Source organism: Sciurus vulgaris (assembly GCF_902686455.1).
Source record: "Sciurus vulgaris genome assembly, chromosome: X".
NCBI classification, from domain to species: domain Eukaryota; kingdom Metazoa; phylum Chordata; class Mammalia; order Rodentia; family Sciuridae; genus Sciurus; species Sciurus vulgaris.
The window spans coordinates 123473657-123498814 of NC_136471.1; the positions used below are offsets into that span (position 1 = coordinate 123473657).

A 25158-nucleotide genomic window follows, 5' to 3' on the forward strand; every position below is an offset into this window, starting at 1 on the left:
TGGGCTGGGATGACCATATGCACATGTACAAAGCCTCTTGCAATTTGAGACAGCCTTAATGAAAGAGTAAGGACAAACTGTACCTCCTTTTAAACTCTTGACCTGTATCTTACAAATGTTAGGGATGGGCCTGGCTCTATACTAATCACTTTCTTTGTTCTTCATTCCTTCTTGCATCTCAGATCTTACATCTTCTGCCTGAATACATCTTTTAGAACCAATTTCAGGGTAGATTAGCAGGAGGAAAAAACATCATAGTTTTTGTCTGAAAATGTCTTCATTTTGCCCTCATTCTTGAAAAGTATTTTCACTGGGAGTAGAATTTCTAGGTCAGCAGTTATTTTCTCTTAGCACACTGTAGATAATATTCCATTGTTTTCTGGCTCTCTTTGTGGCTTCTGAGAAGACAGTTGTTAATCTAACAGTTGTTTCTTTGAAAGTTAACTGTCTTGTTTTCTCTACTTTCAAGATTTTCTTTTTTTGTTCTTCTAGTTGTTTTTTTTTTTGTTTGTTTGTTTTTTTCTTTTTCAATTTCACTATGACATGTCTAGGTACAGATCTCTTTTTATAGATTATAATTGAGATTATTTGGGCTTTTTGAACCTGTGAATTGGTGTTTTTCACTGGTTTGGGGTCATTTAGTCATTATCATTTCAAGCATTGATTCTTCCCCATCCTCTCTTCCTTGAATTTTATTCAAATATATGTCACTCTTTGAATTCTATTTAAATATGTATTTTCTCCATGCCTCTGAATTTTTCTCTTGTATTTCGTGTCTGAAGCTCAAGTTTTCCCCATGGACCCCTACTTCTAGGTATACATGGCTTCACTGCTCATGTTACCTCACTGGCTTTCAGCTTTATCTTTAACTTTGTCCTGACAATTCCTTCCTATCTTGTCAACTCTCTGTTATTGTTAAGAAAATGCTTTTAATATTTTATTCATGATTTTTAATTGTCTTTAGCAGAAGGTTTTATCTAAATAACCTAACCCAAGCTATTCCTACAACACCAAAGACATTTTTGTGGTTTTTTAAAAAATATATATATTTGCTTTATCAAGGTCTTTTAGCAGAATTCAAATAGAAATTTAATTATGCTTTTACACACAGCTTCCTGTTTCTTCCCCCCTCCTTGACTTCTTTGACAAGTTAACAATCTAAATCAATTTCTTTGTTCTTGCTTTGCCCACATTGAGAACCTCTTTAGTACCTCCCTTTTTAAATTTCCTCATGTGCTAGTCTTGTTAGCCAACACTAATGACTCAATGTAAATATGTAAAAGGCATAGAGTTTTCTAGAAGACTTAGTGAACAATCATACCTCTTGTTACTTAGGTTAAAAATATTGATCATTGCATTTATCATAGCAACTACGGTATAATTAAATTATGGCAGTTAACCAGAGATAACAGATATTAACCTTCACCCAGACCTGCCCTACAATAGCATCAAGCTATTTGCCCTCTTTTAAATCTTACTTATTTTTAATAATTCTATATCTTGATAGATTAATCATTTATTGTCATTAAAGTTTGTGCCAAGTATTAACATTTTAAAAAATAGTGACAGTGATACTGTTTAATGTAATTGAAGAGCTGTAGAACAATTTTTGGAGTGGTTTAAGTAGGTGCATGGCATACAGTCATGTAGCTTGTGCACTGTGCAACCCTAAGGTTGCCATTCACATCAGCATACAACCTAAAGGAAGCCCTAGACTAAGATGAAATTTGGGCTCATCTTTAGTGAGTTGATTGTCTAATGTCAAGGTCTAAATTTTACTGTTCAAATGCTAGCAAATACTTTTCTGTGCAATTGAGGCTATCTTACTAGCCATTCTTAACACCTAAAAATTTTACTGAGAGCTGATAGCTACTCAGGTCATATCTGTTGATGACCTAGATAACATTTAGCTAACCTAGATTATACCAGAAGATGAGGAAATATTTCAGTTGAAAAAGATAAAAATGACTTATGTAAGGCTTTCAAAAACTTATAGATATCCCTCTTTGATCAATGATCCCAGAGACCTTGTGACCTAGCAGGACATTCTCACTTTATGCAGTAGTAGCCACATTATTTCAAATACCATAAAACTTCTATTGGCAAATATATTTTTAACCTTGAGGAAACATATTTCAGACATGACAATGGAAGCAGTCTTTTCAGAGGCTCTCAGTATCTAGTAAGTTCTTGACCCATATTCTCTTTTTAAGATGATTGCTGGGATCATTCTTCATTGTGGCCTTTCCTACTCTCACCTGGGAATTGAGTACCTTCCTTCTTCAGTATAAAGGCATGGTTTATTTTGATCAAAGACCCAAGTCACAGTACACAATAACCAGTCACTGTGTACACTAACTTAACTTTGACCATATCTTATATACCACTTAGGCCCTGCCCTAAGAATTGGCAAAGGTCAAGAATGAGTTTGTAGAAAATTTGAAGTTGTATAATAGCATTTTGAAGTTGTTGATTGATTTTATCTGAGGACCAAAAACTTACAAGGAGACAGATTCTCAGGAGGCTGGTATTGTGGCCTGGTAGAAAGCATAGAGACTCACCAAATAGTCAGATGACCTTGACTCATCTTCTAGAGCATACTGGGCCTCTTTCTTCATCTGTAGAATGAGGGTTTGAAGCTAGGTGAATTCTGAGTTCCTTTCCAGAATAAACTGCTCTTACATTCTTACTAGAGCTAAACTTAGATACATGTGCATTAAATCTTCTAAGTCAACTCTACCTATTCCAGATAGAGTAGAGCCTAAGGCATTTGTATAGGACAGAGTTTTTATAGCACTTTAGTTCACTAAATAATGACTTTTTAAAAAGAGCAGTGCTTTTGGAGGTGGAACAGTGTTCAAAAACTTAAAAAATAAATTCATTTCCAAACTTTTAGTTGGAACTTCCTTAGATACACATATAAATGTATAATTCATTGAATTTCACAAACTGAACCCACCCATGTAACCAGCACACAGAATATTACCTGTACCTCAGAAGTCCTCTCTCCTTGTGTCCACTTCTATGATTATTGCTATCCTCTCCTTTCCAAGGATAACCACTCCCCTGACTTCCCTATTGATTAGTTTTGTCTGCTTTTGTTTCTCATATGAATGGAATCATGCATGGTACATTATGCATTATTTTATGTGAGATTTTCTTGACTGATATTATACATCTGAGACTCATCAATATTGTTGTGTGTAGCTATGGCAGACACTCATGTTTCCTTCAGAGAGACTGATACATCTTTGCACAACTGTATTAACATTCTCATTTGAGAAGATCAATAATATGCCATTATGAACAGAGGATAAAAATGCTCAAGAGAAGGAACAAATGAGAGGTATTTTATAATTTATTAACACATTATGTTAATATATAATACAATTTATTAATTTAAAAAATGCAAGTCCTCTTTTGAAGGAGAAGTATTCATTTCTTGGTCTAAAATATTATCATGCCATCAAGGAAAGAATCACTCTTCTGGTACTGGTTATGGCTACTAAATTACAGGAGTCTTAATGAGTGCCAACTTTACCTTGAAACTTATCCCCCTCTTTCCCTGCCCTTATCACCTTAATCCCTGCACTACCTGACCCTGCACATGCTGGGTGCAAAATGAAGATTTGCTGAATGAATGAATGAAGAATATGGCTAACATTTAAAGTGCAATTCACAATGCCAGCCAGAGTGCAAAGATCTCTTGTTTACTCATTGTTTTAGTCAGTTTTTTGCTGCTGTTACCAAAAGTCCTGACAAGAACAATTTTAGAGGAAGAAAAGTTTATTTGGGACTCACAGTTTCAAAGGTCTCAGTCCATAGATAGCCAACTCCATCATTACTCTGGGCCCAAGGTGAGGCAGAACATCATGGTGGAAAGACATGGTGAAGGAAGGCAGTTCAGGACATAGTACCAGGAAGGTGAGAGAGAGAGAGAGAGAGAGATCTCCCCACGGTTAAGGCTCTCATAACCCAGTCATTTCACCTGTAAACTTTCTTGCATTGTCTTACACGTGAGCTTTTGGGGGACACTTAATATCTAAACCATAACACTCATCATAACTTTTATAATGTTGATGCCTTTATCACAATTTGCTAAATAGGGAATTTGACCATTAGAAATTACTTGCCCAATGTCATTCACATTATTTGGCAGAGCTGGATCCTTTCAACTCATGTTCTTTAGTCTTCACCACTGTGTATGCACACTCTGCCTCAGGCTTTTAGAAGTTGCCTTGGTGGCTGGATTCATGGGTACTTTGGGCCGGTAGGATAGCCAAAACCAGTATGGTCTATTGCAATCCCTTCCCCTCTGGCTGTATAAGAGTGTGTTCTGTGGGCTCTAACTGCCTCCCTGATTGTGCCTGAGCTGGTGAGTGCATTGCAATTTCCCAACTGGCTTCTTCCTCCCTGAGCATCCACGATAGCTTCTGTGGCATGACTATCATGGGTTTTGTTAGCCAACTCCTCTGCCTGAGCAGAATAGAAGCAGTCTTAGCATTTGCAGTGCACTACCACCACTACATGTAATTCTTCTGGTTACCCTATTCAGTCCTCATGTCTCATCTGGTACTTGTTGACCCTCAATAAAGATTCATTGAATGAACAAATAAGTGAATGGTAATTGAGGCCTTTAAATTCAATTCTGATATAAACATTGTTTTTTTTTAAAAGGTTGACTCATGGACTACTAAAAATGCAAGCAATGATAATAAGATGCAATAAAGAGGAAAGTACCTAGACTTTTATAGTATAAGACATAAGTAGGGTAGTTATTTAGAAGATTCTGTGAATCCTTCTGATTCTTAACATAATCTTAACCAAACTTTATATAGTAGTTATAATTATATTCATACCATTTTGCTTTTTAATTTCTTCTGATATTTTGCAAGTATTGGTATTTTCCATAGATCTACAGACTACCTTGCTAATCATTTTGAATATAATGTACTACTGTATGACTCTTCCCTAATTAACATGGTTTTGTTTTTTATAGCTGGTGCGCACCTGGCATTGCTGATTTTCTGGACTCACAGTACTAAAAGGAAGCAGTGTGGCAGGGTGCCTTGGTAGAGGAATGATCCTTTAGGCATTGCTGTGTTGTGATATAGCAGCTGTGATGATCTGTTGTACCCTTCTTTTATTCCAGGATGTTTTTCTCTGGTGGGCAGTATGGTCATGTTGGCAGACCTGAAGAAGTTTTACTGACATTCAAGATATTCCTTGTCATCATTTGTCTTCATGTTGTTCTGGTTACATCCCTGGAAGGTAAGATGTCTGTTTTTCTTTGTTGGCTTTTTTTTTCCTCTCTGTGCGTGTATGTGTGTGTGTGTGTGTGTGTGTGTGTGTGTGTGTGTGTGTGTTGTTATTTAGGATTATTTTTCACTATGGTAAAATATACACAACAAAATATTTACCATTTTAACCATTTCTTAGTGGCATTATTGGCATTAAGTACAATCATCATTTTGTGCAGCCATCACTACTATCCATTCCCAGAATATTTTCACCATCCCAATTAGAAATTCTGTACCCATAAACAATAACTCCCCCCGCAACCTCTATTCTTTTTGTTTCTATGAATTTGCCTATTCTGGGTACTTTATAACAATAACAATATTTATCCTTTTCTGTCTAGTTTACTTCAGTTGGCATAATGTTTTTGAGGTTTACCTATGTTCTAGCTTATGTGACAAATTTTAATTTCCTTTTAAAGTTGAATAATATCCCATTGTGTGTATATACAATTTGTTTATCCATTCATACATTGATGGGCATTTCAGTTGTTTCCATCTTTTGGATGTTGTGAACAATGCTGCTATGAAGTTGGGTATACAAATAACTATTTGAGTCCCTGCTTTCAGTTCTTAGGGGTATTTACCTAGGAGTGGACTTGCAGGGTCAGATGGTAATTCTCTGTTTAACTTATCGAGAAACTGCCAAACTCTTCCACAGTGGCTGTGCCATTTTACATTCCTATAAATGAAGCACAAGGATTCTAGTTTCTCCACATCCTTGGCAACACTTGTTATTTTCTTTTGTTTTGATGATAGGTATGAAGCAGCATCTCATTGTGATTTTGATTTGCTTTTCCTTAGTGATTAGTGATGTCAGCATCTTTTCATGTGCTTATTGGCTATTTGTATATCTTTGGAGAAATGGCTGTTTAAGACTTCTGCTCATTTTTTAATTGGATGGTTGTGGTTGTTGCCTTAGGAGTTATTTATATACTCTGGATATTAATCCTTTATCAGATATATGTTTGGCAAATATTTTCTCCCATTCTGTGGAACATTTTTTTTTCATTCTCTTAGTAGTGTCATTTCATGGATAAAAGTTTTGATTTTATTTATTTATTTTTTATGTTATTAGGGATTGAACCCAGGGGCACTTTATCACTGAGCTACATCCCCAACCCTTTTTATTTTTTTTATTTTGGGACAGTGTTTCTAAATTGCCCAGGCTGACTTTGAACTTGCTATTCTCCTGCCTCAGTCTCCCAAGTTACTGGGATCATAGGTGTAAACAACCATGCCTTGCAAAAGTTTTTAATTTTGATAAAGTCCTTTGTATCTATTTGTTCTTCTTTTGTTTATGTGTTGGTGTCATACCTAAGAAATCACTGCCAAATTCAGTGTCAGAAAGATTTTCCCATTTTCTTCTGAGAGCTGGGGATGTTGCTCAGTGGTTAAGCACCCCTGGGTTCAATCTGTGGTACAAAAAAAATTAGGGGTAATGGAAGATTGGAGGAACTTTGTATTGGGCAGAGGGGAATGCAAGGGGAGCAAGGGGGTAGAAAGATGGTGGAATGATACAGACACCATCACCCTATGTACATGCTTGACTGCATGAATGGTGTGACTCTACATCCTGTATAACCAGGGAAATGAAAAGTTTTACTCCATTTGTGTACAATGAATTGAAATGCATTCTGCTATCGGGTATAACTTAAGAGAATGAATTAAAAAAAAGACAGAGATACTTTTTTTGGGAGAGGGGTGCTGGGTATTAAACCCAGGGCCTTGTACATGTAAGGCAAGCACTCTACCAACTGAACTAGATCCCCAGCCCTAGAAATACCTTTCTTATTCAGAAGAAGGTGGCAGGACCAAAGAACCTTTGTTGGATAAAACAAAAATCTACTGGCTGCAAACTATAGCAACATAAACAAATAAAACACACATACCACTATACATACTTGCATGCAAATTAAATGGAAAACTTCCCAAAAAGCTAAAGCACAATGGGCACTCCTTCACAAAATAGGCACAGGGGCATGTTGTCAAGAGGCCTATGATTTAAAAAAAAAAAAAAAAAAAAAAAAAAAAAAAAAAAAAAAAAGATAAAAATTCAGTGTGTTCTAAGGATTACAGTGTGCCAGGTCTCTGCTTTGCACTTACCCACTTTCTTAATCTTCTCAACCAGATCTGATCCTAGTCTTCTGTTTTCCAGAACAGGAAGCTGAGGCTCAGAGAGATAAGTAACTTGCCCAGGGTTGTTAGCCCTGGGAAGTAACAAAACTAGGATTTGAACCCAGGTGTTTAGCTCTAGATTTTGTGCTCAGAACCATACAATGAGGGTTCTCAAATGAATGTGCATCAGAATGACTTCCAGAATTACTTGGAAAGCTTGTTGAAACATTTATCACTGGGCTCTTGTTCCAGAGTTTGTGATTTAGAAAATATGAGGTGAACTTACATCTCTAATAAACTCCCAGTTGGTGCTGATACAACTGGTTTAGGGACTACACTTTGAGAACCACTGTTTACACAACTGGCAGAAGATAAATAGGGAGAGAAAATGCCTCCTGATATATATTATGGCAAATAAATTCTGTTGTGGCCATGCAACATCCACATCAACTATGCTCACACACATCATCTTGGGGCATTAAAACATCACTGTAGGATTGGCAGGGCACAAATCTTGTGTCCCCTCTTTATTGATGAGTAAATGTCCCAGAGATCTAATTGGTTAGGAAGTGGCAGAGTTCAGGCATGATGCCAGATCTTCAGTCTCACCGTTTTGGTTATTTTCCCCCCACATGGGACCAAATGAGGCAGGAAAGTGGAACACAGGAAAATATTCATCAGAATGAAAATTGTTTGGTAGAAATAAGACTTTTGAAAATTTATGTTTAAAAACGATGAAAATGAGCAGGTAAATAGGAAAGCACATAAATCTGAAGCAAACCTAAATAGGGAAAAGCAGAGTGGTAGCTAAAGGCAGATGAATGTATTTCTTGCTCAGCATTCTGCTTATGTTAGTCAGCTTTCCATTACTAAAAACTACCTAAGATAATTAACTTAAAAAGAGGAAAGGTTTATTTGGGTTCACAGTTTTGTAGGTTTTGGTCCATGGTCAATTGGCCCATGGATTTTGAGCCTGTGATGAGGCAGCACACCGCAGCAGGGAGTGCAGGGTGGAGGAAACCTGTTCATAAAGAGAAAAAGGAAGAAGAGATGGGTGTTCCATAATCCCCTTCAAGGGCACCCCCCCCCAATGACCCAAAACCTCCCATCAGGTCCAGTCTCTTAATGGTTTCCACCAGCTTTCACTAGCACCAAGTTGGGGACCAAACCTTTTAATACATGGGACTTTGGGAAACATTCTAGATCTGAACTATTGCACTGATGAATTTGTTTCTTAAAGTACTGGCTCTTAAAGTGTGGCCCCCAGACAACTAGTATCAGCATTACCTTGGAGCTTATTAGAAGTGCAGATTCTGGGGCCCATGCTAGACTTGCTAAATCTGAAACCCTTGGAGAGGGGCAGCATTCTGTGTTGTAACCAGTGCTCCAAGTGATATTGATGCATGGTAAAGGGTAGAACTGGCTAACAGCCTGCTGGCAGCCTGCTGGAGCAGAAAACTAGTGAGATCTGGGGTTAGAACCCCCTCCCTCATGCCTTCTGCCTGCTATGTGCATGATCTTGATTTGCCACTTAACTAATATAAGCCTCTGTTTCCTTACCTTCCCATCAGGGGGACTGTGTAAGGCTCAAAATATATGTTAAAAAAGAAACTCATGAAAGCAAAGGTTTTTCTGAATTAAGTGTCTTGGAATCTCAAAAGGCTAAATAGGAGTTTGTTATTATCTCTCAGAACTCCCAGTAAGAGTATTCATGTTATTTAATGATCACATTGATTGCCAGTCACTGGTCTAAGCTCTTATAAAAAACTAACTCATTTAAAGCTCACTCAGTAACCCTTTGAAATAGGCACTGTTATTAGCTCATTTTGTAGCTGAGAAAACTGAGGCACAGAGGAGATAAGCAACTTGCCCTTTTACCTTTTGTAAGCCTTTTGACATTCTTAATTACTCTTCTGTGCTAGACTTAGTTGCTTGCTGGTGGTACATTTGTAGATTAAAAATAAAGGTGGAATCCATAATTGTGAGAATTATGAATGTTGGTCTGGATCACCCAGGTGGCTCAGGGCCACCATTTCCCTGAACAGCTTTGGACTGAGACCGTTTCTTTTCAGTTCAGGATGGTTTGGGTCTGATATTTATGAAGGCCAAGGGGACTGACTTGGTATTTCAACATGGAGTTATCAATTGTGTGGTAGCAATTGCCTGCTTTGGGCCTAGCAGTTCCAACTGCTGAGAAAACATCATCTCTGACTCCAGGGAACTTACACTGCAGTTGGAGGAACATGACTACAACACATAAGGACAATACTAATATAAGTGAGTCCTAAAGCATGGATCAGTGCTAATGAACTCTAATATGTGGCCCTTGCCAAAGCTGTGGATTCGTGTAGTTAAATGCTAAGCCACATATAGCGGATGCTATTAGTGCCTTGCCATAACACTCTGAAGGTCACCTTCAGACAGTTCCTGTGGGTGTTGACTGCTTTATGTCTCTCTGAGACTGATCTGTGTCCATGGGAGCATACTTGGCTTGTACATGGGACAAGCCATAAGTGTCAGGGAATTAACACCTCAAAACGGTGAGGAGTGGGAATTGACATTTAAATGTGTCCTCTTCCTTGTCCCTTGGTGGGAAAATGCTAAGGAGTATTGTACATTGTCTGCCAGAGTTCCCCAGTTGGATTGTACCCCAGTTGGATTGTTCCCCAGTTATGCAAAGTAGTAAGCTGCTTATTAATGTACCCATTATTGGCTTTACTCCCTTCCCTATCTCACTAAATATGCCCCTCCCCTTCCTGGGGTCATCTCCATTTGGAAACATTCACCATCCAAGGTTCAGCCACATTTTCCTATCTCTATAAAACCTGCTGTGACTTCCTCAGAAGAATGAAATCTCTCTCCCCTTACTCTTTATCTTTTACCTGGTGATACTTGCCTCCTTGGATTATGTTCATCATAGACTTCCTTTGCACCATGAGTCCTATGAGTTTATTGTCAGTGCAGCTGAGAAGAGAGAATGCAGAGGTGGTAGAGAGTGTGAACTGATGTGAGGAAACCTGAGTACTCACAGCCTGCTCTGGGCCAGGTCCTTATAGTGCTTTATGAACATTATCTCATTTAATCTCCCCCCGCCAACTCTTCACAGTGAGTATTTTTCATCTCAGTTTACAGATAGAGAAACTGGGTGTCAAAGAAATTAAGTCATTTGCCCAGAGTCATACAGCTAAGAAGACTTGCCATCAGCATCTGTAGCCAGTACTATTCATACTCCATCTGGCTGCCCAGGGTACCCTCAGTAAGTGTCTGAAGACTGAGGCACAGGTAGAAGGTGGAGAAGGAGCCCAAGGTAAGCCATTGGAGTGCAGTCACTTCCCTGGCTCTGGGGGATCTGGGCTGCAAACATGGTAGCTTCATCCTGGGAATGACTCACTAGCTTATGTCAGCAGGGAGAGGTGGGCCTGATGCTCTTGTTAGGCCACTGGCCAACAGAGAGAATTCTTAGACCTGAACACTTTCAGTTGTCTAACTTGGCAACATTTGAGGCAATCATTCCCTGTCTACCAGAAACCCAAATGGACTTTGGCAGATAACTATACTTACCTCTGGCCTCTAGCTCTCCCGGCCTGTGCCAATGCCTTTCTTTCTCTTTTTTTCCCCCTTTTTGGTCTTCAAAGGAGGTCTTCTTTTAGGTAAAGCTATTCTATTTTCCAGAGGGTAAGATGACATAATAGTGGAAGATAGTTATAATTTCATTCCTGCAGAATTGTCTTCCCCATGTGGAAACAATTATACATTTCAGCCAGTTGGGTGATCTCATAAACAATAATCCCCAACTTTCTCTCTCTCTCTCTCTCTCTCTCTCTCTCTCTCTCTCTCTCTCTCTCTCTCTCTGTCTCTCTGGGCTGGGTCTATATCCTTCTGTACTTCAAGCATTTCCAGTGATAAGTCTCTCTCCACTTCCCCTTCTCCAAGGCCTTACTCTCTCATGCTTTGTTCCCCTGAGTCTATTCTTACTTGTGCAAAAGATGTTTGCCCTGTAGGAGGTAGGCGCTATGCTTCTAAAAAGCAAAAAACCTGTCTTATTTGACTTTTTCTTTTAATACCAAACCCAGTGCTGGTCTCCTTCCTCTGCCACAATATTCTGTCTGTAGAAATGAGATCATAAATACTTACCACATCATTGATGTGATGTTCAGACAATCTCACAGCCCCCCAAAACCTAGTCTCCACACCCAGGCATGAGGTCACTTCTGTTGAGCCCTGACTCTTTCCCTGGCAGGTGGAAGTGGTGACAAGGAGTGATAGAGATTCTAGACAGATTGGGGGAAGGGGCTGAAAGTAGACAACATTGTATCACACTTTTCACTTGGAACTGCTGGTAAGAGCTCCTCACAGAGCAGTTGTAGAGATCAATGGTGAGACTGTGTTTAGGCAGAGAGAAGGTCAAAGGCAGTGTTCTCTCCAATTTTCTCTCAGCTCTCATTTGCCAAGGTAGGAATTCCAAATGGCCTCCATTTTCCTAGTGGGCAGCTGTGTTGAGAGCCAAGGGTCAAGACAAGGCTGCACAGACTATGGCATAAATGACCTAGACCAGGGGCCAGATGAAGAATGTGACACAGTGTCTGTCAGTGGTGACAGCTGAAGGGAGCTGGGTCAGCAAGAAAGGAACTCCTAGGTCTAGATGGGATTCAGAGAGAATCGACTGTGGGGCCCATTAGAAGCAGCCTTTAGTTCTGGGTTTCAGTTTTACACTGAGGAACCCTGCAAGACAAGGGACATGTCTGGAGAGTCCATTGAGAATCCTGGGCTCAGTACTAGGTGAGTTCACAGATCCAGACTATTCCCTGCTATCAGAAGGTCACTAGCACCCCATTCCCAAGCGTGGATGCCATCTGGACTACCTGAAGAAAAAGGCAGGAAAACAAAGATCATGAAATTATTCAAAAGACATGGAGTTAACTAGAGATAATTTTAGAGCAAGACAGACATAGCTTCTTTTAATCATCAGACTTAAGGATTTCCTTTCCTATACCTCTGGAATGGAGGCTCCAAAACACAATTAAGCCATCTTAGACATTAATGGAAGCTGAGGGATTTTTGTTTGTTTATTGTTTCAATTGTTTCTCTATCTCAGTTGTGTCTGTAAACATTAAACTTGCTCTGAAGCTAATACATAGCAGACACTTATGAAGTGTGAGGACACTCTGCTGGAAATTGTTGAAGGCCATCATTCTGAATTCTACTTGTCCTCCTGGTTTTACCTTTTCACGTATATAGAAATATCTGTCCAGATCCTTGAGGGTACGGATAACATCTTTACTCTTTCTGGGTGCCCTCCATAGTGTCTAGCATATAGTAAGCGCTCAGTGAACTCTGGTTGGTTGATTGGTTTTGATTTGTAACCCTAATATAAAGCCTAGAGATATTCTAAAATGTGAGCCCCTCCCTTCAGCTTATATCATCAGCAATATCTTCATCTGAACCCAGTGAATTCTAATATAACATATACTGCCCCTCCAAACTTTTGTATAGACTTCAATGAGGTAGGTGTACACTAACTAGAATTCCCATTAAGGATGTACTTCTCCTCCTTTATATGATGAAGAAGCTCAACTGATTGCTTATTAAGATTCTTTCACAGTCTGACATTCTGTGAGTTCAAGCACCCAGTTTAGATTCCTAATTCTTTGTCCTGAGAAACTGAGGATCCTTGGAGTCTGCCTCAGACATAATGTCATTCTGAAAATCCTTGTGTGAGGTCTGAGCTGTTGCTTATATATGCCAGGTTCTCATGCTTGGCTGTACATTGTAATCACCTGTGGAATTTTTTTTTTTTTTTTTGGTGGCGGGGTACCAGGGATTGAACTCAGAAGCACTCAACCACTGAGCCACATCCCCAGCCCTATTTTGTATTTTATTTCAAGACAGGGTCTCACTGAGTTGCTTAGCACCTCACTTTGGCTGAGGCTGGCTTTGAACTGGAGATCCTCCTGCCTCAGCCACCAAGGCAGTTGGGGTTGTAGGCATGTACCACCATGCCCAGCACACCTATGGAGTTTTAAGAAAACCTACTGCCTGTATCCCAACCCAAGATTGTAATGTCATTGATGTGAATGTGCAGCCTGAGTACTAGGGTTCTTCAAAGTGACCCAAGTGATTCTAGCTGGATTGGGAACCACTCATCTCTGCAATCGCATTTTTAGGCTGTTCCCCTATATGAAGCTCCTAATGTAAAATTAGAAACAACTTGAAAGTCATATTTTTTAAAGCTAGATTTCTAAGATGAGTCAATTTCAAAGACTTTTCAAGTTAGGATGAAGCCAATAAATACCTTGATTTCAAAATTGATAAAAACTCCAGAGTGACTCTTGGCTGACTGGTAAATCCCCAAGTTGCAAGTGCTATCATTGCTTGGTGCTTCATGGAAAAGTCACCATGTCTCTTTATAGGATCCAGTAACCACAAGCTCATTCATTGTACATTAACAACAGTAACAGCAGCAACACAACTGAACATTGTTTTTTTTTTTTTTTAGATATGCATGACAGCAGAGTGTATTTTGACATACCTATATGGTGAATAACTTCCCATTCTTGTGGTTGTACATGATATGGAGTTTCACTGGTCATATATGAACATAGAAAAGTTATGTCTGATTCATTCTCCTGTCTTACCTATTCCCATCCCCTGAACTTCTATTCTCCCCACCCCCCTTATCACAACTGGACATTTCTACAGGTATTAATGATTTTCAGTACTCCTTAGCCTAGGTCATCTTACTGTGTCCCTAGAGGTAGACAGAGAAGTTTGTATTATCCTCACTTTGCTGATGAGAAGACAGAAGCTCAGAGCAATGAAGTAACTTTGTAGGTTATCCAGAAAGAAACAGTGCTTAGACCCAGAAAGTGGCTCTGAAGAACTCTGTCCTCTCTGCCAGCCTGCACAAAATACTTATTTTGAACTTGGACAGTTTAATTCCCTTCCAAGTTCAACACATCTGGAAAGTGGAGGTGGTGGGATTCTAGAACTTCTGTTCTTAACCGCTTCCCCAGTGTTTAGTCACTGAGACAGTTGAAAATGGTTTTTACACGACTTTCATGATTCATTCATTCTGGGATGGATTTGTACTGGGTCAAGATTTAAGAGAGGTCTGAGAAATGAAAGCAATAGTTCCACTGATTTAAGTTACTGGGGATTAAGTTGATGTTCCAAGAGAAAACACTGTTGAGATATGCCTTGAGAATGGGTGCATCCTTACTTCAAGAAATTACAAGAAGCACATTGATCTTGGCAGGAGATCTCATGTTTATAAGATTACAGTGCTGTTTAAAAAATCAAGATAAATTACAGATGCTTTCTCAGTGATGTCTGTGGCAATTGTGTTAGTCTTGAACATTGGTGTCCTATACTCTTTCCTCTCCTTGCCTTTTAGGAATGTGCAAAGCATAAAGTAAAAGTTATCCTTATGCTGCTAAAGTATTTAGTACAGTACAGATTTTTTTTTTAATTTAAAGAAGAGATAAATGAAAATACAAAATGGGTACTAATCTTGCTTTAACAAGTAAGTTAAAATTGCTTATAATGATCTGATTCATTGAATGAACAATAGCCATACTGTCTTTTGACTACATAGACATTTTTGCCTTGTGCCCAATATAAAATATGATTTGTCATTAGACAGATTTGGATTCACAGTGAAGTCTAACAAATTCTGTGTTTTTGTGTGTAAGCAGGAGTGGATAACTTTGAATTACTGAGAACTTTTCAATTATAGAATGTTTTCAAAGTGGAATTTTAAAACTTTCAAGTAAGTTGAGAATTATTACTCAGATGTAAACTCTATTTAGGCCAAGGACTTTGTTTTATCCCTGCTATAACCCAGTGCCTAGCACATAGTAAGCCTTCAAAAGATGGAATACATGAATAAACTTTGGGCAAATCACTTCATATTTCTGAGCCTGAGTTTCCTTACTTATAGACAGAGGTGGTTGGACTATTTTGGTATCTGGCCTTTCCCCCACATATGATCTGTTTTATAATTCCCTTCTTCCAGGGAACTCCAAGTCCTAAAAGATGCTATCTTTTAAACAATTTATTTAAGTAAAGATTTTTCCCCCATTGTTGTGTTGAACAAAGACATATCTGACTATATCCAGTGTCTGATTGGCAGTAAAAAACCAGTATTGATATAATTCCAAACAGAGCAAACATAACACTCTAATTTTCTTTTGCAGAATATTTTGATAAATAAACAATTTTTGAAATAATGAAAGTATGGTCTAAGTGACTACCTTTGCAAAAATTTCCAACATGTAACTGGATCATCTTTGCCTCTGAAATGGATTTCCATGAAGTACAATTTCTGATGTGTAATATGAAGGGTCAGAACCCCATGATCTTAAGCTATGGAATATTGAATTAGACAAACATTGTGTTCTAATAGATATTCTCACTAACCAAGCATTAGAGAATAGATAAAAATATTTTATAGTTAGAATGGAGATCACATACATGCAAATCATGAAAAGAAATTATCTTCATTTGTTTTTAAAAATGCCCTTTACAAATTACTGATATCACATTATTTGCATAAGGTGGAAAACTCAGTTTATTTTATAAAGGTAAACTTCATCCAAGGATATAGAATTATATAGTCTGAAGGAATAATAATTATGATTTCCTGCTAGTACTATGATAAAATGCTTTGTAAGTAATATAATTTCATTCAAAGTAAACAATCCTCATTTTACAAATAAGGAAATGCAAGCAGAGAAATGTCAGGATCTTTCTCAAGGCAGAGCCAGAATCTGAACCCCAGTCAGTCTCCCTGAAAGCCCAGTCTCTTAATCAGGTTTGCAAGTCTTGGTTAGCAGGCACGTTCTTTGCTCCATTGGAAATAAATGGACACGGGCATTTTATTCATATGGAGAAGATTATGAAGTCAGAGAAACAGATTGTGAAAAGTGAGGAATTCCAGATCAGGCTATCAAAGCTCATGACAAGCCAAAGATAATATAAGGAAAAGCCATTAGAACAGGAGCCACCAACAAACAAAGACCTAGGGGCCTCCTAAGGGTTTCTATCCAGAAGTAACACAGCAAAAGTTAAGGGTAAATGTGGCTTCAAAACAAAGACAAGTAAAAAATGCAACTTTTCCAACTAAATAGGATTTCCATGCAGCAGGAATATCCATAATTTCAACCTCTGTTAGTGGTTTTTACCAGTACATAGTTGTTTACAGAACTGGCTTGTCACTCTCGAGGGTCCTGGAAGAATGATGATCTGGATGTTTGCTGGAAGCAAAGCTGGGAGCATGAGTCACAAAGAAAGGGGAATTCATATTCGGCCCCAAAGAGACAAGTATTCCTCCTCCAGTTTATATTGATTCCCTGACTTTTGACCTTGTCAGTATCATGACAAAGAGAGAGAGAGAGAGAAAGAGAGAGAGAGGAGAGAGAGAGAGAGAGAGAGAACGAATGGTGGCAGGGGCAGGGGAGAGTGATTTGAACATTAGTCTTGTCCGATCATTAGTTTAACGGGCATTACTTACTTAATGACATTCATTAAATCTGATGTGGCAGGCATTAGCTGGCATAGTACCAAAGCTTTTACTTTTTTCCTTAGTACACAGCTGGACTACATTTCCTAGTTCCCTTGTAGTTGAAAATGGCCATGTGACTGAGCTCTGGCGGATGGATGTGGGTAGATCTAAGGTGTGCCACTTCCTGTCCTGGCCATTAAATATCTCTCACCTGATTTCACTCATTCCCTCTCACTTCCCTGTTTGTTTTCCTGATATCACTGTCCAGGGTACACTTAGAATCTTTGTGTTTAAGAAAGTAGTATCTCTGTCAACCCGGGTTCCTTCTCCCTGCCTCCCCCACCCCCAGTGCTCTACTCTAGGCTGCTGACTGAACTTTAAACATGGAAAACAAACTATTACATAAAGCCCCCAAGATTTGGGGATTTACTTATTGCAACTGCTTGCATCACCTTAACTAATGCATTTGATTGTACCTTCTGGCTAGGGTCATTGGTACATCTCATTCAGCCATTGGAGGGTGGAATGGGATGAGGTTGGCATCCTTTTCTTTTTGAGATCATATAAGAAGCTAAGTTCATACAGTCTAAGGATACTGGAGGAGTCCATTATGGGCACTACTGACATGCTCATTGTCCAATCTGGAAAGTCATCTGGTAGGAAACTCTACCAGAACTACCCACTCCCTGCATGCTAAGCCAGATCACTGGGACCTTCATAGTGTGGCATAAGGTTGACTTATAAGCTCTGAACTTTGTAGGGTCAAATCTTACCTCCAACCTTAACAAAGTATTTAATCATTGTACTTGAATTTCCTTATCTGTAAAGTGAAAGTACCTATCTCATAGAGTTATATTAGTTAATGCATATAAAACAGATGTCTGTAGTGTATCTGCCACATTATAAGAATTCAGTAAATATTAGCCATTATCATCACTACAGACCAACACTGACTAATAGATTTTTTTCATGGTCCTGGAAATGTTCTGTATCTGCATTGCCCAGTACAATAACCACCAGCCACATGTGACTATTGAGCACTTGAAACATGTCTGGGGGACTAAATTTTTAGTTATACTTAACTTTCATAAATTTGAATTTAAATTTACATAGCCACATGTGGCTAGTGGCTACCATGTTGGATAGCACAACTACAGACAATTTAAGTGCTTCAAAAATTTCTGTTTCAAGCTGTGTAAATCTGGGTTCAATCACAGAAGGAGCACCACTAATGTTCATATTCTCTCTCTCTCTCTCTCTCTCTCTCTCTCTCTCTCTCTCTCTCGGATTTATTATAAGGATATGATGATACAACTATGGGAGCTGGTTAAGCAGTCTTTATAAAACTGTTATCTGATGCTAGAACTTGACATCTATAGGACAGGCAGTCTGAAAGGTAGGATGAATTTAAGATGGAGAGCAAAAACAAGCTGGAAGCCACAAGCCTGAGTTGTAGCCTATGTTAGTTCTTGTTGCCTTTGGCCTTGGTGGTAGGGATGTCCCACAAAAGCCAGGCCCTTCATCACAAAATTAAGTACTCACCTGGCCCAAGAGTTGGCACAGCTGAAGGAAGATCCAGGGAAAGGTTGGAACAGTTGTAGGCCTGACAGCAACTTCATATTAATAAGGTGAAGCAGCTGATAATTGCCATTGTGTGGGAACTACAAAAGGGCTCTACTGTTCCATATCTGCCCAGATTCCCCATAAGAAGTTCTCATGAACTTCTTATGTGAAGAAATGTGGTTAGCCTACCCAAGCTGAAACTACCACACATACTAGAAAGCTAATGAGCCCAATTTTCTGTTAATAATTTTAAATAGAAGATGATGCTAACATCTCAAGGCCGTATTTAGTTGTTTCAGTTCTACAACTGACCCAAAGATATTCTGAAGATCCTTTCAGCCAGCTAGCCTTATCTTGGAATGGTAAGACTATGAGGTGGTTTTTTTTTTTTTTTTTTTTTTTTTTTTTTTTTTTTGTTGTTGTTGTTGTTGTTGTTGTTGTTTGTTTTTGGTCATTGTTATTGTTTTGTTTTTAGTTTTTTGTCAAATTTTTCTGTGGTTTGGAGTTTTCTGCAAACCCCACATTATGGTTATAATTAGAAAAATATTAATATTATGTTTTACGAGCCAAACAATGACCCTTAGAGAGACTGCACATCCTATTCAAGGTCACCCTGATAACATCATGAGTAACTGTGCCTTCTACTTCCTTCCTTAAAATTTCACCTTGTCTTGACTTTGAATGAGAACTTTTGAAACATGTCAGGCTCATAAGTTCTCCTGAAGCCCTTCTCCTTTCTCCTCCCATGTTTCCAAAGTAATCCCTAAAATATTTTGAGAATTGGAAGCAAATAATATGAAGAGAAAAGAAACTGAAATGGAGCTCTTGAACTGGGAGATATCATTTTCTGATGAGTCACTGAGAAAATGAGGAATAGGGAGAGCATCAGACATAAGCAGTATTTACTGTGTATTCTTCTCAATCCTTTAACAATAGTACCCAGGAAGTACATCCTAGTATGACTAATTTTAGCCCTAACTTCTAAATGGAAAACCAAATTGTAGATGGGCTAAGTAAATTGTCAAAGGCCCTAATAGTAAAATGGGGATGACTTATATGGTTGTTATATGGACTAAATAAAGTGAACACTTATACAGTGCCAGGTCATAGTAATACTATGTAAATTCCTTTTTTGGAGGTAAGTACAGAAGATTGAACCCAGGGTTGATTTACCACTGAATTACATCCCCAATCCTTTTTATTTTTTTATTTTGAAACAGGGTCTTTCTAAGCTGCTGGGGCTAGCCTTGAACTTGTGATCCTCCTCCCTCAGCCTCCTGAGTTGCTGGGATTACAGTCCTGCACCACAGCACCCGGCATATAAATTCTTATTAATTAAAAATATACTCCCTTTTGGGACTTTACTCTTCCCAGAAAAAAAAAAAAAAAAAAAATAAAGGCCTATGAACACACACATAAATTTGCATTTTATTTCAGGGAATTTAGGGAATGCATCTTATAGACCCCTTGGCCCATAAAGCCCTGAGGGAGCCAGGATCAGTTCCAGAAGATAAAGGACTGAGAGAATGTGAAGTGGGCTGTGCCTCTTCCATGATTCCATTCTCACTGGTCAGCCCTCTCTGTGGTCTCAGCTCATGCTCTGTGGCTTTCCTCTCCAGGATATAGTAACTTCACCTCACCCCTCCTTCCTCCATCCCTGGAAGTACCTGCAGCTTCCTGCTGTTGCTGTCCTCTGTGGATTGCTCCAGCACTTCACCTTTGCACTATTTCCCTGAGTTAAATTCATGCTCTTGAACTGCCTATCATGGGTTCCTGGCTTGATCCCTGAAGATGGAGATTTCCCCCGCCCTCCGCCCCCCCCCCCCCCCCAGTGCTAGGGATCAACCCAGGGCCTCACACATGTTAGACATGTGCTCTACCATGATAGAGATTTCTTAATGATTTCATCAGTTAATCTAAAAATACTTTTTAACAAGACACTGGACTGGATTCTTGAAAGAAAATAAAGCATTAAGCTGCTATGTATCTAGTTGGGAAAATAATGTTTCCTGTGTACTATTGTTTGCATGTCCTGTGGAACTCTCATGTCCAAATTAGATTACCATTATGGTGGTATTGAAAAGTGGGACCTTTGAGAGGTGACTAGGTCATGGGGGCTTTGCAGTCATGAATGGATTAATGCTGCCATTCTCATGGAAGTGGGTTACTATCACTCTATCTCATGAGCTCACTTGCCCTTCTGCCATCTTATGACAGAACCAGAAGGTTTTCACCAGATGCAACCCCTCAATCTTGGACTTCCCAGCCTCCAGAACTATGAACCAAGTAAATTTGTATTGTTTATAATTGACCCAGCCAGTGGTATTCTGTTATAGTGGCAGAAAACGGACTAAGACACAGTGGGAATATTAAGTAACATATATCCAAATGCCAAGTGAATAATGTAGTCAATAAATACCTTAAGATATGAAGAGGAGAAGCCATCTCCATCTTCTTCTGTAGTCAGAGCATGCTTTAGAGGATCAGAATCGATATAAGGGGGTCATCTTCTAAAACTTCCAGTTTTATAAGACAGGGTGAAAACTTACATGGCAAAGGGTGTGGGTATAATTAAAGTTAAGGACCCTGAGATAGATTATCATGAGGTGCCTGAATAAATTCAGTCAAACCATACGAGTTTTTTAAGATGTGATGAGGAAGTGAATCAGAGTGATGGCACATGAGAAGGACTCCCCCACCCTTTCCCAATATTGCTGGCTTTGAAGATGGAGGAATGAGACATGAACCAAGAAACATGGGTAGCTTCTAGACTCTGAGAATTGCCCTCAATTGGTCACCAGCAAGAAAACCAGGATCTCAGTCCTATAACTGCAAGGAACTAAATTCTGCCAATAACCCTAATCAGCAGGAAACACATTCTCTCCTAGAGTCTCCAGAAAGGAATTTGGCCTATCATCACCTTGACCTTGACTTTAGGCTGGCAAGATGCATACTAAACTGATGACCTGTAGAACTCTAAGATAACAAATTTGTAATTCATTACAGCAGCGAGAAGAGACTAATACACCGAAGTTCTCAATTTGAATTATTTGGCTGGTGTTACCTATTAAATTCAAGAATGATCAAGTATGGCAATGATGTACGATGATGAGGGCTGAGTTCTTGGGTGTATTGAAGTAATGACAGTGGGATATTCACATAGCAGTTCTGGGACCACAGTTGACCATGTGGGATTGGAGTTCGGGAGATGGTGGCAATAACTGAAAAATAGTGCCAGGGAGGTGAGGTAGGGAAAGAGTCTCCATGGAGGGGGCTCAGTTTCTTGAGTTTCTGGTTCCTCTAGCTCTGTTTGGCTTCCATTCTAAGCTTATGCTCACCAAACTCCCGCTCATCATAATTGTATGGACTTTTGTCTAAAAAAAAAAAAAAAAAAAAAAAAAAAAAAAAATATATATATATATATATATCTCACAGGGAGTCATATTGAGTAAATTTTTTAGATGGATCACAAAATTTTATTTATTGACTTAGACTAAGACTTCAGTAAATGAATAATGAATACTTTAACATTTGCTCTTTATAGGCTTCCAAAGGAAAATCTGAAAATTTTAAAATGCTTTTTCCTTCCTTTGTTTATGAATCTTTTTAACAATGGAAATGTTTTGTCTCCTAAGAGTGGCATGGAGCTCAAATATATGACTCATTGGAAATGACGACCACCTCTTTATTGTAACAGATGGGAAGTGAATTGGGAGAGATACAAGAAAAACATAGGCTGATATTCAGGAAAGTGTAAGACCTGTGAGGATATCTTTATCTTGGACCGGAAGGAGTGATATGGAACATCATAATGAGAGATAGAAAAAGTGAATACGTGTTAGTTACCAAGCATTTGGGTCCCCAAAAGCAAACAAGTAAACAAACAAAACCAAAAAAAAAAAAAAAAAAAAAAACTGCCAAAAGAACAAGTAGACAATAACAATTTAACCCATTTTGTCCTGTCATCCCAGATGTGGGACACCTATAAGAACTTAAACCACATATAAAAACATGCCACTTGTGATAACTTTGAAATAATATTTGAATATTTATTATGCATACAAAATTGAAAACTTGGGACTTTTAAAAAATATTTTTTAGTTGTTGATGGACCTTTTTATTTTATTTATTTATTTTTATGTGGTGCTGAGGATTGAACCCAGTCCTCACACATGTGAGGCAAGCGCTCCACTGCTGAGCCACAACCACAACCCCCAAAACTTGGGACTTAATGGGTTAAAAATCTGAAGCTTTAGTTTACTAGATTCCCTCTCTTCATCAAAGCAGATTGCTGTCTATCCCGTTGGAACTGCTGGGAGCCCTGTAAGTTCCAGCCTAGAAGATGCCAGCTCTGTCTGCAGTCAAAACCTATAAAATCTACATGTTGATCAAGTTTTAGCTCTTAATTATGAGCCCATCCATGCTCATCAAAACTGTCTACCCAGGGATGGCAGACCAGTTTTGTGAGTTTCCCTAGAAACTTCAGTCTCTGCTCTGACTTTCCTCTTACCCTTGGGTTGCCCATTTCCTCTAATATTCAAGAAAGAGGTGAAATTAACCCCTTTCCCTGTGAGTACACAGCTTTGGGTTAAAAGATTTGGCAATAGAGAAGATTGGAATCATTGGTACTTATGGTCAGTCATGGGGTAAAATTGTTTCGGAAGCCATGTTGGCTTCTGTTGCCCTTCAGCATCACTCTCCATCCCTATTCTCTGGTACTCCACTATTCCCAGTACCTTCATCCTGTTCCTGCCTTTGCTGTACTCCTGCCCCCACAGCTTCACCTATGCACACTACTAAGTGTCATTGTCAGAGATGATTTTCCCCAGTGCTTTCCCACATTACCCAGTATGGTAGGTCTTTTCTAGATGATCAGAAGAATTCAACCAATTCAGATTAACTCAATCTCCAGATTAACTCATACTAACATGCGAATGACTGATCGACCCCTAGTACTCCCAAGAATATTTTTAAAATTAACCCTTTAAAGGTTAACTCAACAGATTCTGATCAGTAGAATATAAAAGTAGCATGAGGAATATACTGAAGAACAGAGATTAAGGAAGAGGTAATTCTAAGTACACTAAGGTACCAAGACAATCAACCACTCTGCCCACATTTGCCTTGTTGACTGCAGGGGAAGTGGGGAATTAAGCAATCCCGCTTGCAAGAACAACTATGATTTTAATTATCCCATAAAATAATAAGTACCTTGCCATTATTTCAGGAAAATAGGCTCCCATATGATACTAGGTATAGGTATAATGTACTATGCAACTTTACTTTCCAAACATACTTAGTCTTTCCTATTAATTGCAGGTCAAAATACCACAAAGAAAATAACAATTCCTTTGTAATTAGTTTTTTTTTTAAATTTGTAACACCTCATGTAGGTGAAGACTTGGGGAAATAACATTCTTGTGTATAGCAAAGTGTACTGTAAACTAATTGAAGTTTTCTGTAGAGCATTTTGACAACCAAAAATCATGGACTTTCTGAAAGTGCCTTGTGTGCATGCAAAAATCCAGCTTTGTTTGTAATCATGAAAAATTATCCACACCAAAATGCCCATTAAAAAGGAAATTCATCATAGATAAATGCTACATCCAGTCATTGAAATGCTATGTAGTTATCACAGTTTTTAATGATGTAAAACAATTTTCAGGATATACTAACATATGAAAAATCAAGTTATTAATAGTTTTGTATAATATGATCCTTCTTATCATTAACATAAATATATACATGTGTACATGTATATACATTTATATACATATGTAGATATACACATAGAAAATAATATATGCTAAAATATTAATGTCATTTATCTCTGGGTGGTGAAATTATAGGTGGCTTTTATTTTCTTCTTTTTTTTTGTCATTTTGAAGTTTCTCCAGTAAGCATGTATTATTTTTCATAGAAAAAAAAAAAGGAGAATTACTTTAAAGGGACATTAGCATTTTATCCAAATTAAATAACTCAATAGCACTTGTAGTTTATACACTGAGAGGTGTCTGATCTGATTGAAATCATTAGCAAGAGGTGGCAGGATAAGCATAGCTAACATCTATGCTAAAAAGAAACACAGTGCATGGAAGTTTAATTTATGCAGATGTACACATTTACTTCTAAACTTTTTAAAGAATATTAGCCAGCAGCTGAAGTTCTTAGTCATTGTTTTTAGTTTGAAACGTACCAAACCATTATATAACACAATATATGGAGCACCATCAACAGTTCAAAATCAGAAGGATTGCTTCACTAAAGAGATGTCTTTCATAGAGAATTAAAAGGGACTGGTTAGTGATGAGAATAATAGTAAATTAACATACTGCCCTCTTTTGGTAGCTGTTTACAACTCAACTTACATTCATTGCCACTAAGGATGTTAATCTCTACAAATTTGTGCATAAAGTAAACTAACTTTAAATCACCTTTTTCCCTGACAGAAAATGCTGATAATTCCAGTTTGTTGTCACCATCTGGTAAGACTATTATTTTATGACTTTGGGGAATTTCAGAAAAAAAATGACCAAAAGTTCTCCACACAGTATGGCACATAGTCAGATATAGCAAAATTGTTTTCCTCCAGGTAGCTTAATTAAATTATGTCATTAAACCTACACCTGGAAAATCAATAGGAAACATAAACAAAAAGACAGCTATATTGATTCTCCC

The 25158-nt window shown here is 38.3% G+C and overlaps 1 protein-coding gene across 12 annotated transcripts in view; it reads left to right on the top strand.

Moving 5' to 3' along the window:
• Positions 1-25158, top strand: part of ADGRG2 (adhesion G protein-coupled receptor G2) — a 110911-nt gene that overhangs the window by 39950 nt on the left and 45803 nt on the right. For 9 of the 12 annotated variants that reach the window (XM_079122828.1, XM_079122835.1, XM_079122834.1 and 6 more), the window contains 2 exons: positions 5153-5271; positions 24930-24965. In XM_079122828.1, coding sequence (XP_078978954.1) covers positions 5154-5271; positions 24930-24965 — 154 coding nt within the window. In that variant the 5' untranslated portion in view covers position 5153. The remainder of the gene's footprint in view (positions 1-5152; positions 5272-24929; positions 24966-25158) is intronic. The other 3 variants (XM_079122839.1, XM_079122831.1, XM_079122829.1) reach the window with 1 other exon arrangement.